This window comes from Rattus norvegicus, chromosome 2 (genome assembly GCF_036323735.1).
Source record: "Rattus norvegicus strain BN/NHsdMcwi chromosome 2, GRCr8, whole genome shotgun sequence".
NCBI classification, from domain to species: Eukaryota; Metazoa; Chordata; class Mammalia; order Rodentia; family Muridae; genus Rattus; species Rattus norvegicus.
The window spans coordinates 30,001,934-30,018,909 of record NC_086020.1 but is presented as its reverse complement, the minus strand read 5'-3'; the positions used below and the strand labels follow the sequence as shown (position 1 = coordinate 30,018,909).

Here is a 16,976-nt window from a genome sequence, read left to right as displayed (position 1 = left end):
ACACACACACACACACACACACACAGTTGCTATGGCAACAGCACACAGGTCTACTCCCTAGCTTCTTTTCTGCACTACTCACTCTGAGGCTCTCACAGATAGGTACCTTTGCTGGTGTGGGTATGTCGCAGGACTAAGGTTGGCAGAATGGCCTTTCTGAGGTTCTCAAGTGTCAACCTGGGTCACCATTTTGATCATATCTCTGAAGATAAGGTCAAGGTATGATGTAGAGTGTAAGAGTATGTTCTAGTCATGTGGGAACAGTTAATTATCTTCTATTCTCTTGTACCAGGGTTTCTTCATAGCCGGGGTCAGGAAAACTATAATTTTCTAAATGGATGTGGATTTATGGGCAGTGGAGAGGACAAAAATGTATGGAGCTACCCACAGGAGCCCAGTCTCTAGTGATTTTTGTGTATTTGAGATGAGGTCTTACCATACAGTGGCCAGGCCGGCCACGGAAGCTTGCAATCCTCCTGCCTCTGCCTCTGAGTGCTGGGAATACAGATGCTCATCGCCACTCCTAGCTTAGAGCTGTCATACGGTCCTGTATCTCCCCCAGCCAAGCACACCCAAGGTTTCCTGAAGCTCGGTGGCTGTGCGTGGCCCAGTTTGGCAAGAGCTAGACACAACCTTAGGGGCAGCAGAATACTAATTTCTATTATGTCGATGATTACTAAAATGGTCTTACTTGTTGAAAAGGTTCCTGCTCTATAAACAGTGTGTGTGTGTGTGTGTGTGTGTGCTGATAAGGTAGGTGTGTCACCACTACAACATTAGAAGAGGGTAATTTTCCTATCATCAAAGCCCGGGGTTACCAGAAGGTGCCCATCCACACTTCTGCATGACCTTACGACAAAGAACTCTTCCAAGAGGAAAAACAAAACATTTCCCAAGGTTTAAAGGGATAGAGAGTAGAGAACTCTCTTGGGAACTTCCAGAAAGTTACCAGGCAAACCAGATAACCTTAGAAACCCAGATAGTTAATCGTGGGAGGGATCACGGTGAAGACAGGCTGGTCCCAGAGGATTCTGAGGCGTCATCAAATAAGGAAACTTGAGTTCCATCCCCGTGTCTACACTCTGAGGGAGAGGCACTGAGATTCCTCCACACTCGACTGAAATGGATTCTGTTTGCTACAAACAAAAAAAGATCTTCAGGGGAGACCAGCACATCCAGAGACAAGAAAAAGTCCAAGGAGTTTGATTTGAGGAGCACATTTTATTTTGCGATGCCAGAGAACTAACATAATTTAAACAATAAATCACTATTTAAAATCCATATGTGGGAAATTTGTTACTGAAATGGTAAGGGATGAGGATGACACAATGAAAGAGCCATAGAGAGGGACAAGGAAAACCTGAAGACACCATTGACAGAAACAATGTGAATATACTTGCTACACCCACTCTACATTACACACGCAAGCCCGTGTGTGTTCACATTCTGGAAGCCAAGGGACAGCTTTAACTTTCAACTAATTTTCTGTGTGTGAGTGTTTTGCCTGCATGTCTGTCTGTCTGTCTACAAGGTGTGTACCTGTGCCAGAAAAGGAAGGATGTCAGATCCCCGCAGACTGGAGTTACAGATACTTGTGAGCTGCCACGAGGGCTCTGGGAATTGAACCTGAATCCTCTGGAAGAGTGGCCAGTGCTCTTAACTGCTAAGGCATCTTTCTAGCCCTAAAATGTTTTAACTTTCAACGAGTTGATTTAAAATAAGCAAAATAAAACAAAACAAATACCAGTACTGGCTTTTCGATACACACAGCGTCTACGGTACAGTAGACTGCTCACATAATATATTTTGACAGCTTTCATTTTCCTTCTAATATTCACATATAATTTATAGACTCTCACCTTTAAGTAAATTAGAGTCTTAATTCAATAAATACTATACAAAGAACAATTATAAAACAGTGTTGTACGTTCTGAGACTGGGGAGGGGCTCATAGCAAGCGGTTTTTTGCCAGAATCATTTCTGAAGACTAAGCAGGAACCCGCAGGATTCCCAAGACGAGAGCCAGTGCTTTGGCAAGCTCCCCCAAATACAAGCAGCTGACGTTTCTGAGTCCGGAGAACGTGTCCGCGGGGAAGGAATGCATGCCACTTGGTCTGCCCATCGTCCACTTGAAAATAGCATGGCACCATGCACGAACTTGAGACAATCCCTAAAGAACAGAGAACAGGGTCCTTTCTCTCCAGAAAGACAGAGGACCAGGTAGATCAGGTAGATGCTAACTGCATGCCGCCCTTACCCTCTGTTTGATGGCTGAAGTCATAGTTAAAAAAAAAAAACCAAAAAAGCAAGACCTCGTGAGTTTGACCCTGTATGGTTACCAATGTTTCTTTAATCCTCATTCCCACATAACCATTCGACCAGCATGCCAGTACGCTGTTGGCTGTGGAAGAAGCTCCAAATGCCATGACAGGGCTTTTTCTCAGACCGGAATCTGGTGGCAGAGCTTCCCCTGTGACTGTGGCCTCTTGTTGTGTTTCCAGTGCTCGTCTTTAAGTCTCACGACGGACTTGGGACCTCTGCTTACTTTATACTCTCACCAAACTGAGATTTCAAAATTTCTCTCCGCTTCATGTGACACTGAATCTCGTAAACGCTTCTGAGGAAACCACAACTTGCATCCATGTGCTCAGTGCACAGAGAACAGACGCCCACGGAGAGTGAGGAGATGGTTTCTTTAGGTCTCACCCACTGATAGACCTGGGCAGTGTCTCTGTGAGACTCAAACTCCTCAAATACTTGTAATGTATCTGTGTGCAGGTATGTGTATGCGTGAGTGTGCATGTGCGTGTGTATACACAGATGGGTGTAGGTGCCACTGGAGGCTAGAAGGTGGCGCTGATTCCCTACAGCTGGAGTTACAGGCAGCTGGGAGCCACCTGGTATGGGTGCTGGGAACAGAACTTGGGTCCTCCATAAGAGCAGCACGTGTTCACTGCTGAGCCACCCTCCAGTCCCTCTATAGCTTACCATCTAAGGACAGAGACTTGGTACCAGCCCCTTTCCAGGGAACAAAAGAATCCAAAGGGTATCAAAGAGGGGCAAGGTGAGTTAAAGAAATGGAGCAAAAATGGGGCCACGGGGCAGTCAGTGCTACAAAGCAATAAATACACCAAGAGAGCGGCACATGCAGAGCGCGGAAATGTAAAATGATATTTTCGTACTTTAGCCTTTCAAATAATCTGATCTTGGCCTTGATTACTACATAATTAAGTAGTTATTGGGGGCTGAATCAAAACACAGTGAGGTTTTACATGTGTCCACAGAGACTGGTGTAATGTTGCAGCCTGTTCTCAGGGCTCTGGCTCAGCAGCACAATACACAATACAGTCAGTCTCAGTCTGCTGTGCCCCTCCCCCATCTGTGTGCATGTGTTTATGCGTGCGTACGTGTGTGGGGATGCGAAACGATTCTAAGTGTGGGTATATGTAAAATAAGGGTAATAATATTCCTTTTGGTGCTCAGTTGAGAAAAATGATGCACTAACTCGGAGTGTTAATTATTTTGAATTTTGATTCCATTTTGTTTAAAAAAGGAAAACGTGTAAGTGACCACAATAACCAACTGAGAAAGCTGTCATATTTCACAATAACTCTTCTAAGAAAGCTTACTGACTTGGTGGTTACATAGAGCAGAACTATGAACCCTGTCAGAAGTGTTCCACTGTGGCAAGGATACAATTGTATCTATAATGTTATCTTAGGAAATAACAGACACAGGCCTGGGGCTCTGAACTATTTATCCTTATCAGTACCTGTGTTTTAAAGAAACAAGTGAATGAAAAGGAAAGCCGTTCATGGCACCACTGTGTAAGGAATGCGAAGCTGATTACAGCTGGGTGGTCCTCTTCGGAATGCGAAGCTGATTACAGCTGGGTGGTCCTCTTCAGGCATTACTCGGTCCAGTCCACCCACCAGCCCCCTCTGCCTTCTCAGACAATCATACCCTACAAACATCACACCGACCACATTCCCTCTGCCCTGAATCAGAAAAGTGAGGCAGGCACCCAAAGGTAAATTATACTTTGGCAAGCAGGTGATCCGACAACCCTTGAGCTTCTCTGAGGTAGTGTAATCCCTCCTCCTAATATTCTAACAATTCAAAAACATCTCAGTTGCTGAACTGAGAAAAGGGGAGGGCTGGCTTCATACTCGCACGCTTTTCTGAGGGAGTGGCTTGTATGATTAGCACCCTCATTACACGGAAACAAGAAGAAACTCAAAACACGATAGTTGCCACATTAGAAGGGTAAATGCTGCTTCCCAAGGGCACACGTCATTGCATCTTAGATTTAATTCCTGTGTGTCTTTCGATAAAGTGCCTGGTGCACTGTTAGGTGTTCAACAGATGTGCTATCACTGGACAGTTAACAGCTCTGACTTAGAAAGACAGCAAGCGTATCCAGCACTTAAACACCAGCCAGCCGTGGGCTAGAAGTCCAGGCATGGAAACCTGTAGAAGTTTCAACCTTGGAAACTATTAAGTTCAGATGCTGTTGGGCAAGGCATGGGGGTGCGTAATTCCATCTCGCTTAACTCTCTGTATCAGACGCCCTCAGGCCTGTAGTGATCTTATGTGTGGCTTTGGGGTTTCCCTCTGTAATGGACTTCTCTGAAGACAAAGCAATCAACTTTCTCTGTTGCTCTTCAAGTTTCTCTGCCAGACACTTAATCAGGACAGGGTCTACCTTAGAATCAAACTTATTAGCAAACCAATGCCCTTCCTTTATGAGCCACCGTAATTCTGCAGCTCCGTAAATGCACACACTTCGAAGGTGAGAGCCAGTGCAATTGGGGTAGAAAAAGCCTTCGTAGTAATTCCATTTGACCAGGCGGGTCTTACTCTGCAGGTCAGACACATCCTGGGACGATCTGGAAATTCCTCCCGGGATTCCTGGTATCCGGATTAGGGTGGCCCAAAAGTGTTCATCGGGAGAGTATGTATCTTTAGACCAGGCAAAAAAGTCTTTGACGAGGGAGCTGTTGAAAATATATTTAACAAATGCTTGACTTAAAACAAAATAGGCACTGCCCACAAAGACCTCAATGTCATGAGGGGGTGCCCCCTTGGAGACGTTGGTCTTTACTGGCAGCTTCATGTACTCATAAGGCACCTGTCTGAGTTCGTGGTGATAGGTGAACCTCTCCATCTTACCTGTGGGAGGTCGCACCGTCTCTAACATATTCCTTCCTCGGAGTTTTTTCAGCTCTGTCACTAGTTCAAAATTTGACTTTAGGGGAAAGTCTTGCCCACATAGGTTGATGACGTACTTCCACTGAACGGAGGACTTGAGAAGGTCTGATAAGCAATTCCAGTCAGCCTGGAGCCTGGAAATGTGGGCATACTCCACGGCCTCTAACTTGGAGGCGATGAAGATGTTGGAGAAGCACTTAGCCAAGTTGTTCATGGCAGCTTTGAATGCGTCTGGTGACTTCAGGTCATAGTGGATACAGTAAAGGTTGTGCTGGTTGTAAATAGCACGGATTAACCGTTCAACCATAATGGCATCTTTGTGGACAACCAGTGAATAGGCTATGGGGAAGTCCTCCTCCACTCTTGAAACGGGCTTTTCGTGGTACTGTCTTAGGGTCTGATAGATGTCACAGTCACTTGTCATCACTGCGACATCACCGTCCTCCAGGTCGATGATATTGCGTCTTCTGATTTCCAGACTCTTGCCGATTTCCAACGGCTCGTGCTCGTAGACCCCTGAGCAGTTCACTGCATCCCTGGCTGCATCCCCGGTGTCGGGGAACCTGTTCCTTACAAATGGTGAGGTACTCAGGGAGTATTCAACCAAGTAAATGTCCCTCTGAGGGAAGAGGAGCCTGCCCACATTTAGAAGCTTTAACAAGGAGAACAGCCATAGGGTTAAGAAGAGGATGAAGACTTTCTGCTGGAGAGTGTATTTAAAGCAACATCTGAGTATCTTCATTCTGCAGAGGAGAAAGGGACAGTGATCGTTGATTATCTGGTACCGAGAGGAAAATCAACTGAGTTCATCTAACGTTTGCTGGGTACAACCTTTGGCGCATCCCACAGAGCGGGGAATGCAAAGGTAAAGGGAGTAAAGTCCTTGAACAAATCCAAAATAATGAAATAAAAACATACCGTTAACTAACATCAGCTCACTGAGAGATGTTGGTTATTAAACACCTTAGATGATAATACTCACAGTTGCTCCCTAGAATGGTTGAGGGCTGGTTCTAGGACCTTCAGGGGATGACCAAGATCCACAGATGCCCAAGTTCCTTACCCAAAATGGCTTGCTATTTGCATAATCATGTCCTATCTGTCCCTTTCTGTGTCTGGGTAATTTATAATACCTACTGGATCACTCATACAACACTTGTCTGCATGGATTTATTATAGCACCTGGGTCAGGGAAAATTCAAGTTTCATTTCTAGGAGCTTCCTAGAAGTTTCTTTTCCAGGTTTTCAAATGAGAGTTCTGCTGAATTTACAGACAAGTAACCCATGGAGGCAGAAGGCTGGTTACACAATGCATCACTTGCAGTCTGCATTAGTCTTGGTGTATGTGAGGGGCAATTACTGTGGTTTGGACAGAAGTAAAGAGAACCAGGTGATCAGGAGGGCCTCAAAAATGCACTGGCTCACTTGAGGCCCCCAGGTCATCTAACTTTATCCAGCTTCAGATGCTTATTAGATGGAGGCCCGAAGGCTGTTAGGAACCGTCCAGAGAACCCCGTTTCAGAAATAGCAGCGCACAGAGAGTAAGAAGCAGAGATTGTAAACATTGCAAAGGCCTTATTCCTTCCTCTGTTAGTCCCCATTTTCTCACAGGGATTAGCAAAATGGCCTTGAGACTGGAAAAGGTTCAGACTAGAGTTATAAAAACGTCCATGGGCTTACAGTGTGTGACCTTGCCCGTGTGTGGAAGCCAGTGTTCCATATCGTTGAAACAAGAGACAGACAGAAACCTTGGCCTTGAGAGCCTCAGTGGCCAAGACTCACTCTGGGTTTGGAAGAGCAAAAGCTAAGACCTGACAGGGTACCAAGTCCCCTGAGCTGGGGCTGCCATTCAACGAAGGTAGGGTGTGGACCTGGCAGTGGAGTGGAGAAGGCCGGACAGATGGGAGGCAAGATTCCTTTATGACCTGACCTGTTAACCCCAGGGTGAGATGGATGAACTCTCACTGCTTGCTAAGTGGGTGGTCTCACCATCTGTGGAGACGGAAAGCAGATGACAGGAGAGAAGAGCAGCCCAGTTCTGACTGCGCTGAGCTTTTCAATTTTCAGATTTCCACATGGAAATGTTTACCAGGGAACTAGCAAGGCCACCACTCAGGCTTGGGTGAGGGGCAGTGGCTGCAGAGAAATGTGTCAGCGACATAAATGTGGAACTGTAGATCCTGGGGGCCTGGGTGAGCACGGAGATGGCGGTGGGGTGAGGAAAGGACCCCTGGCAATAGCAGAGGGAAGGCTGAGATGTGGATGCAGGGAACAGGATTCAGATGCACAGGCCAAGGGCATGTTGTATAAGTGGGCGGCACGCCTCCTCCTTAATGAGTTCCTGCCATTTTTGAGGCCCTCCTGATCACCTGGTTCTTTTTACTTCTGTCCAAACCACAGTAATTGCCCCTCACATACACCAAGACTAATGCAGACTGCAAGTGATGCATTGTGTAACCAGCCTTCTGCCTCCATGGGTTACTTGTCTGTAAATTCAGCAGAACTCTCATTTGAAAACCTGGAAAAGAAACTTCTAGGAAGCTCCTAGAAATGAAATTTGAATTTTCCCTGACCCAGGTGCTATAATAAATCCATGCAGACAAGTGTTGTATGAGTGATCCAGTAGGTATTATAAATTACCCAGACACAGAAAGGGACAGATAGGACATGATTATGCAAATAGCAAGCCATTTTGGGTAAGGAACTTGGGCATCTGTGGATCTTGGTCATCCCCTGAAGGTCCTAGAACCAGCCCTCAACCATTCCTACACAGGGCTGCTGGTCTCCTTCCAAGATGCAGGCCATGCTGAGTTCTGTGTCCTGGATACCACAGAGGGAAGCTCCTCCTGCAGTGACTTTACATGGCGCCCTTGTACCTATTCACTAGGTTCTGCAGAGACCAGCGCGTGGCCCCAAGGACCATAAACTTCAAGGGTGAAGGTGGCCAGGCCAACATCTACAAATTATAGCCACTTCTGTCTTCCTGCCACTTGCACCCTAGACCTGAGGAAAGCCACGACTCCTCAGGCATAGAGGATGTAAAGGAGCCCTGAGCCCTACACAAGTCAGAAGGGTGGGCTAGGCCAAGCTGGCCTCAAGCTGCCCACATTGTTCCCAGGAGGCCAGTACGTCCTTCTGCAAACACTCCAGGGGCTACTTTCCTTTCTAGGGTATGGGCAGGCAAGCAGTTTGCTGGCTGGGAGTATATAACAGTCATTATCGATGACTTCCAATAGAAGGAAGGACTCTCCCCTCTCACCTGTGTAGATAAGGAAGCTGCCTTGTGGAGTCTAGACCACAGAGACACAAGTGCCTAGCTATGACAATCAAACCGGAAAAGCTAATAAGGCAAGGTTTGACAGCTGTAAGCTCACGTAAATAAGGTCTATAATGATTCAAGAGGAGACCACTCCTCACTAAAGCCCCCAAAGGGAAGACAGAGCATTTCCCAATCCACACTCTCCCCTGGTCTCCCAGGCCTCCTAGAGCTCAGAGGCAACAGTAACGAGTGATGCCCATATGCATGGCCAGCGCAGCAGTCACCAGCAGCCGAGCAGCCATCTTTTAGGTTAACAGTCTTAGAGCCCAGGGCCATCAGAGCAAGAGGGCGCCCCCTTTATCCAGAGAAGGAAGGGGACAAGTAAATTAGGAACAGAAGTGTGGAGACTGGGGAGAAAATGACTGAGTGAGTTTCGGCTTTTACCCACCGAAACCCGAAGGTTGAAGAGATGGCTCAGTGGCTAAGAGGAAGCCACTCGTCCAGAGGATACCGGGTAGATCCTTCCCACCCACTTGGAAGCTCGAAACTCTCTAACTCCATGTTCAGAGGGCCCGATGTGCTCTTTGGGCCTCAGAGGGCACTTCACATATGTGGTGCAAAGACATACATGTAGGGGAAGCATCCATACACATAAAATGAAAATAAAATCTCAAAGAAGGGAAAAATAACTTTACACGTAAAGAGTGCAACCTGGGAACTTACAGAGCTCCAGACACTGGACAGAGGGAAGTGCTTCAGGATGTCACGGAGCTGGGCTTGAGGACCCTGGAAGGACACTCCGTAGCTGTGTCTAGTTAACCTCTCTGAAGATCAGTGTTTAGGCTCAATATGGGATTTAGAAAGTCAGTCTCCCCCTCCCCCCAGTGCCCAGTGTCTTAAATTGTATTCAGCATATGAAGTCACATAGCTGATTGTGGAGTCCATGAAAAATTTAGCTCCAATAAAAGATTTATGAAACCTTCCCTTACTTTTAAGGCCTTTTCTTACTGATGGCCAGCTTGCTTAACACATCTTGGAACTTTTTCAGTACAACAATTATACAGGACTCACTGAGTTTATCTATGTTAAAAGGTTGACTTCAACTTTGTAGTTTTATATGTGTGTGTGTGTGTGTCTGTATGGGGATATGTACACAGGAATGCCAAGCGCCTAGAGGCCAGGAAAGGACCTTGGATCTCCTGGAGTTGGAGTTACAAGAAGTTGTGAGTTGCCTGACGTGGTTTCTGGGGATTGAACTCAGGTCCTCTACAAGGGCAGTATATGATCTTCACCACTGAGCCACCTTACTCCAAACTAGCTTTTAGAAAGAGAATCTGTAAGGTCGTTTTATGAAGACAATGCTAAGAACATGGCTGCCCTACCCCTCTTCTGACCAAGGTAGGCAGTGGCAATGTTCTAAGGAGGGATGGCAAGTACTTCTTTAGGCCTAACTCATGCTTACTGCCTATGTTTTCCAGCACTGGATGGAACCCAGGACCTCAGGTAAGCTAGGCCAGTTCTACTATACCCAGCTCTACTGCCCATCTTCCCAGTCTACCCCCCTAAAGCCTCAGTATAGATCCAGTATTTTAAAATCAGCCTCCATCCCAAACTGTGTTAACGGAATAGCATTGTTGTGGCCATGGACTTAGACCGTTTCTAGCTCAATCCCGCCAACAGACTAATGAGGTAGTAATTGTCAGCGTCTCTTATGAGGAAAGGAGACTGTGGCACAGGAGATAAACTCCTACCCAAGGGCAAGGGCAGAAAGCTCTCCTTAGGGAGACCTCCATAATGGTGAGCCTGAAGCTTCTCTGTGTGGGACCAGCACCTTCCTGGGTGTTTGTCCTTTACTGCATGCAGGTCCTGGCAGGTGAGCAGGGAGGCCTGTTCCTTGTGAGTAATGGCCTTTCTTCTTACTCTAAGTCTTCCCAGCTTTAAATTCATTTTTACCAGTGTCTCAAATTAAAAAGAAAGTCTGCAAAAACCTCAAACTGTTCAAGGTCCTGATGTGGAGAGTGCTGGAGCTTGGCACCAGGAAGTCCTGCTCTCTCTCAGGTCTACTGAGCCTTCTATGTAACCCCATCGCTTGGCTGTACGGAGAAACACTCTCCATGTTTTCCATAATGGCTCAGCTTTTGACTGATGCTCCCATTGGAAGTCTTACATAACTGTATTGAAACAGAGACAAATGAATTCCACCCATGACAAACTATACTTGTCTGAGAAAGAATCTGCATGGAGAGTTAGCCTATGGGGACCTAGGTGATACGTCACGTCTCCCTCCGAGACCCCGGGCCCAGGCCAGTCAACGGGCTGATGGAGAGATTAACCAATTTTCAGTCAGGAGGATCCTTCAGGGAGGAACAGCCTGGCTCACATCTTGTTGCTGTGCAGTTAGGGGCTGTCTGAGGTTTCCTAAACATTTTAGAAAGCTTTCTGGACGTTCCCTTGAGGCAGAGGACATTCCCTCAATGCACCCGCCCTTGTTTTTATTACATGTCAACTTGAAAAATAGGCTATGAAAGGCTTATTAACTTGGGAATGTCAGAATATTTTTCTAAGGCCTTACAAAGGAAAGTCATTACTTTACCACATAAGGACAGGCGTGGAAAGATGAATATAAGCAACCACACAAATAAAAAGCCAAAGCTCCTCCTAGACCGAGGGACCCCGGCGGCCATGAGCATGAGCTAATGAAGCACCACGGAACCTGGCCTCAGGGAGGCCACCGAGTCTCATCTCCAAACACAGAGAATTCTGGACTGGGACCATTAGGTGGGAGGGTGACTCAGCTCTGGTGTATTTCCGTAACGCCTCCACAGTACCTCAGGAGCTGTGCTAGAGTCAGAAGCTGAGCTTCTCCATGGGCTTACACTCTTTGCTCTAGTCTAGAAGGAACGTTGCCAAGGCCCATAGCTGTCACAGCGTGAGGTAGGGAAATGCAGCACCCATGTACAGCCCAAGAGCCTCAGGGCCCTGGAAAGGCAGGTAAGTGCGGTCCTTCACGAGGAAAAGGCAAGGGTTTCGCACTCTTGCTTCCGATCACAAACACACAGCAAATCAACCAAGCTCAGGAAGTCAGAGAAGCCGGTAGTGAGAAACAGGGCTTGCCGTGCAGTGGTCCATAGCTTGGCAAGACATTCCGTGGACAGCGTCCTACATGCTGCCTCCACTCTTAACAGCAGCCTCCCCGTGCAGGCCCTGTCCCGCTCATTTCTGTCACTCACCACAGACTACATGACCTGTCCCATTCTCAACGGAGTCTGTAAAATAGTAAAGGCTCTTGAATAGCAGCAAACCTGCTTTCCAGCAGGAACGACAACACTACTTAAATAACAGAGTTCTCCTTCTAGGTCCTTTCCACCAATACTTAAAACTACAGTTCTCAAAGAAACAAAACATGAAATCTTAAAAAACTGAAAGGGCTTTAAGGGTGACTATGTCCGCAGCCCTCCCCGAAAGAAGCCTCGCTTCCATCCTGGGATGCTGGGAACACATTTTTCCCCATTATGTATGCACCTTAGTCTGCTCCTGCCATGACAAATACCATGAGGTGGGGGAGTTGATCAATAACAGTACTGTATTTCTCATGGCCCTGTAAGTTGGGAAGTTATGATCGAAGTGCAGATTCACATCTAGAGACGGCACAGCCCAACTTCCAAGATGGCATTTTACTGTTGTGCTCTCCCATGGCGTCAGTCAGAAGGGCACACGTGTGGGAGTCGTGAACAGCAGCTCCCTTAGTGACCTCTTATAAGGTCACTAATCCCATTTGTGACAGCTCTGCCCCAAGGCATTGCTAACCTCCTATACTTGCTAATTCTATCACACTGGCAGTTAAGTTTCAACGTGCACTTGGGAAGGACACATTGGGATTGTAGTGATATGCATCCAATTGTCCATCCAGGGACTCCACAGAGGGTAGGATCCCCGGTCCCTTATAAGGGTTCCTTATGGTGGTACCCAGCACAACCTGGGTCCCTCTTTCTCACCACTAAGATAGTTTTGACCAAAGCCAACACATCCTCCATGCTGCCAGTGTTGCAGGATATTTGGTCACACTGAGAACCCCAAATCTGTGAACTGGAAAAGCCTTGTGGTGTGGCCCAGCCCTGACACACACCTTTAACTCAAGAGCTTTCCATAAACACGAGCTAAATAAGGTCAAAGACAGGTCAAGAGGCAGATGGTCACTTTACCATCCGACAGGCAGTGAACGTAAGAAACCCAGGGAGGAGAAGGAGGGTCTTTGAGTTGAAGGGTATTTAAGATAGCGTGACATCTTTCTGGATGTCAGTGAAGTAGGAAGGTCATCCAGGCGCTTTCTCTACCTCTATGAGCTACCAGGGTTTCACCCCGGCATCTGGCTCCTGAGTCTTCTCGGGTAAAATCCCATGGTTGGGATTCTTTTTTTTTTTTTTTTTTCTTTAAAGAACATGACTGAGTCTATGGACACATCCCTGTCCCTTAATGGTCTATGCAGAATGTCAGTATCATTTGTATTTTCTTACTTATACCGTTCAGCAAATCATTATTCTTGCTTTTCAAGGTGAGAAAACAAGTCACAGGAAATATGTAATTTTCTTTAGCTTGTAATATAGAGAAGGGCCAGAACTTCAACTATGGCCCAATTCTCGCCAGTCACGACTCAGCCCGGAGTCACGCATGATGCTGTAAGGAGCTACTAAGCCTGCTCAGGAAATGCTAAGTTACACAAGCCTAATGCAACACCCTAGGTTTTCCCTGCTTTTCTGATCAGGAAAAGCTAATTCTGCCTGGCAGGCAGGAGGACTCAGCTAAGAGCTATGTGGGAAAAGTATCCCTGGTCTGAGTCAGGCTAACTGTAACAATGTTTTACATGTTACCTCTCCCCATGGTCCAAATTACCAAACTTCCGGGTTTCTGTCTCTGTGAAACAGGTTTAATGGCTCCAAGTGTAACTTGGACCAAGCAACTGCAGGAGGCCACAGAGGTTTCTGATCAGGGCTGGTTCCCTTCTGTGCATTAGCCAGAGCCAGATGTGTGCTATTATTAAAGAGTCTTTATTCGTCTCTAGGTGGTAGAGAGATTTCATACTGGGAAGGCATATTAGCCCTATACTGCAGGAATATGGTTCTACATCCAAAAAGTATATCCCATTTCCTGCTCTGTCAGGGCCCCTCTAATCCAAGCCACATTAATGTCCTCTGCATGAGAAACAGCCTCCCACTCACCTCCCTTGCTTCTTCTAGTCCACCCTTCAGGTGTAAATAAGCCACGCCCTCACATACCTGCCTCCCCTCCCCCCATTGGCTAAACCCTTCCCTAAGAATGAATAGGCAGCCTTTCTCCTGCAAGCCTGGCTTGTTCTTTCTCTCTCTCTCTCTCTCTCTCTCTCTCTCTCTCTCTCTCTCTCTCTCTCTCTCTCTCTCTCCTCTCCTCCCTCCCTCCCTTCTTCCCCCTCCTTCCCTCCCTATCTCCCTTCCTCCCCCCCCCCCCCCCCCCCCCCCCCCCCCCGGTCATGAGCTCTGGGTGACTCTCTGGTCTTCTGAAGCCTCCTAGAGAACTCGGGTCTCTTCTTGACCTCAGGACCCCATAGTTCCTGTTTCTTAAATCTAAACCACCTTCCCTAGGCCTTGGCCTGCTAGGGTTCTCAAAGTGTAGAAAAACAAATATATCATTTCCTTGGGTTCTCTCTTGATTACCTTTTTCAGATCTCTCAGGCCTAGCCATACTCCTGTCCCCCGACCCCAGCCATTGCCACAGCCCATTTGTGCTGCTTTATAATCTGTCTTCAGAGAGGAACGCGAGGTCCTCGAAGGGTTACTTCTCTAGCACCGAGCACACTCATCCCTGGCACACTGCAGCTGTTTGGCAGCACAAAGCCAGAAGACCCAGAGTCTGGGCTCTGCTAGTAAAGCTGCCCCAAGAGACCTAGCACAGTATTAATCACGGGCAAGTCTTTATGCCCCAAATATTAAGCAGGATAATAGTTTTTCTATCCTACAATGCTACTGTGAAAGCCCTATGACACAATGCCTGTGAAAGAGCTATAGGAAAAAGATGTAGGTCTGCAAACGTCAGGTTTGAGGACCTTCATAAGAAGAATGGTTTCCTGGGGGAACCCAGAGCCAGTTCTTTGTTTGTTCTACTTTCCCAAAGCAGTGCCTCCATTAACCCCGCCCCAACCCCAACCCTCATACTCCACATTCTAAATCATTATTCATTCTTTACTCTTTGGCAACACTGTTTTTGTTGATAGTAATTTTCAACTGAAGATCCAGAATTCTCCCTGGGGGCTTCTGAGTCATGAAGAACCAGACCTTCCCTGGTTGTGAGAGACAGGAAGGCAGTTGCTGTAGTAATGTTTAGAGGTGGTTCCTCATTTCTTTTGAAAGGTTGCTTGCCAAAGAACTTCTTCTAAGGGCTCCTAGGAGTGCACCAGCAGAGCCCCAGCAGCACCAATGCCCCGTGTGGCAGCTCTAGTGATTTTCTGTGTAGCAGAAGTTACAGATGTCTCCTCTCAGTCCCCACTCTTTTAGGGGTGACTCTCTGTGGAGGCTCTGTACTGATAACAGTTTGGAAATGTCACTCCTGAGGAGCACCAGCAAAGTCATCCTGACGCTTTTAAGCAACGTGAATGCACAACACATCCCCAGAAAGGGCCGCTACAGAACCCTGTCACAAAGATCCGATGTCCAATGACACTGTCTCAGCACAGCTGACTAGGCGTGTTTGAGCAAGGGTGTGTTACTACTGACAGGTTTCTTGCTCAGTACTTTGCTTCAGCACAGCTGTTTAAAGAGCCTGACTTATCTTTTAAAAATAGTTAACTTTACCTGCAAAACAGCAAGAACAGAGGCCTCACTGGAAATGCAGGACATGAAAGTCAGTCTCCATACTGCTTCTTTAGATCTCTATTCTGCCTGCAGTGCCTCTGACGGAGTCTTTCGGGTCTAGGGAGAACCACAAGGTGTGTAAGGGTACGTGGGAAAGAACCCCTATCAAGATGCTTTGTCCAGACTGAGAATGGTCCCTCAAGGTCGGGGAAATCTGGGTCATAGCAGCGTGACAAAAAAAAAAAAAAAAAAAAAAAAAAAAAAAAAAAAAAAAGCACAGAAATCGGCTACCATTCTGCAGCTACAACAATCTGCGGGGTCAGCTAATTCTTGGTCTCCTCTTATGTTTCAAGGTAAACAGTGAAAGCTGCCCACTATCCAGCTGGCAAGGCCACCTCGATGCCAAGAAACCCTAGCAGGAGCTAAAATGCCAGAAACCACGAAGCCAATGAAACTTCTAGTTCTTAATACTCGTGACCCTTATGAAGTAAGAAATGTTGTCTCTAAATATTTTTTAAAAAGGACTCCCCAAATACCTATGCCTTCAAATGTTAGTTGGACGGCAGCCTGCATGCCATGCCTGCCTGGGGTACAAGACTGCAAAAGAGGGGCTGACCAACACCAAACCTTCACCCTGAGTTTCTTTCTTTCCTCGCCTTCTGTCCTTCTCACTGAGCTGAGAAAACCAAGCTACCTTTGGAGTTCCATGTTCTAACCTTAAAATGTGGGTCAAAAGTATTTTAATTCTTTTTTTTTTCTATAAAGCAGAAAACTTGAATTAAAAACAATTGTTATTGTTGTTACTGTTGTTGTTGCTGTTGCTGTTGCTGTTACTGTTGTTGTTGCTGTTGCTGTTGCTGTTACTGTTGTTGTTGCTATTGCTGTTGCTGTTACTGTTGTTGTTGCTATTGCTGTTGCTGTTACTGTTGTTGTTGCTGTTGCTGTTGCTGTTACTGTTGTTGTTGCTGTTGCTGTTGCTGTTACTGTTGTTGTTGCTATTGCTGTTGCTGCTGTTGCTGTTGCTGTTGCATGTATACTCTTGCATGTGCATGCAAAGGCCAGAGCAGGTTAGCAGGTGTTCTCCATGGCTCTGCTTTTCACTGACTTGATGCAGGATCTCTCACTGAAGTAGAAGTCTGCTATTTCAACTAGATGACTGGACACTAAGCACTTGGGGTCCACCTCTCTGTGCCCCCCAGTGCTGGTTACAGGTGCACACAGCCATGCCTGGCTTATTTGGTTTTCATGTGAGTAGCGGGGATTTGAACTCAGGTCCTCAGGTCTGCCTGCTTATGTAGAACCTGCTCTTACCCATTGAGCCACCCACCCCAAGCCCTTGTCTATTTATTTTTAAAATGAACTTTATGGTATTACAAAGAAAAGACCTTTCCTCATCCAAGGTGCACAGATGTGAGCCTCTCCCCCAGACCCCTAGATCTCTGGAAGTGTTTATTTTGCTATCATAGAGTCTACTCCATATTTTATTCTCCCTAATTAACTCCTTAAAAGCTCTGTAGCTAGCTGAAGATGTTTAACTCATTTCCACAAGTGCATTTATGCCCTTAAATAAGGGCATGGTGGAGGAAGTTCTGTATGTGTGTGTGTGTGTGTGTGTGTGTGTGTGTGCACATGCCTGGGAGTATGTGTGTTTGAATGTGTGTGCACACATGTGTGTATATGCACAT

General features: G+C 46.6%; 1 protein-coding gene across 4 annotated transcripts in view; it reads right to left on the bottom strand.

The window, feature by feature from the left end:
* Positions 1 to 1,201: 1,201 nt before the first annotated feature.
* Positions 1,202 to 16,976, bottom strand: part of Gcnt4 (glucosaminyl (N-acetyl) transferase 4) — a 29,765-nt gene continuing 13,990 nt past the window's right edge. For all 4 annotated transcript variants that reach the window (XM_039103467.2, XM_039103468.2, XM_039103469.2 and 1 more), the window contains one exon: positions 1,202 to 5,954. In XM_039103467.2, the coding sequence (XP_038959395.1) occupies positions 4,550 to 5,953 (1,404 nt within the window). In that variant the 5' untranslated portion in view covers position 5,954 and the 3' untranslated portion in view covers positions 1,202 to 4,549. The remainder of the gene's footprint in view (positions 5,955 to 16,976) is intronic.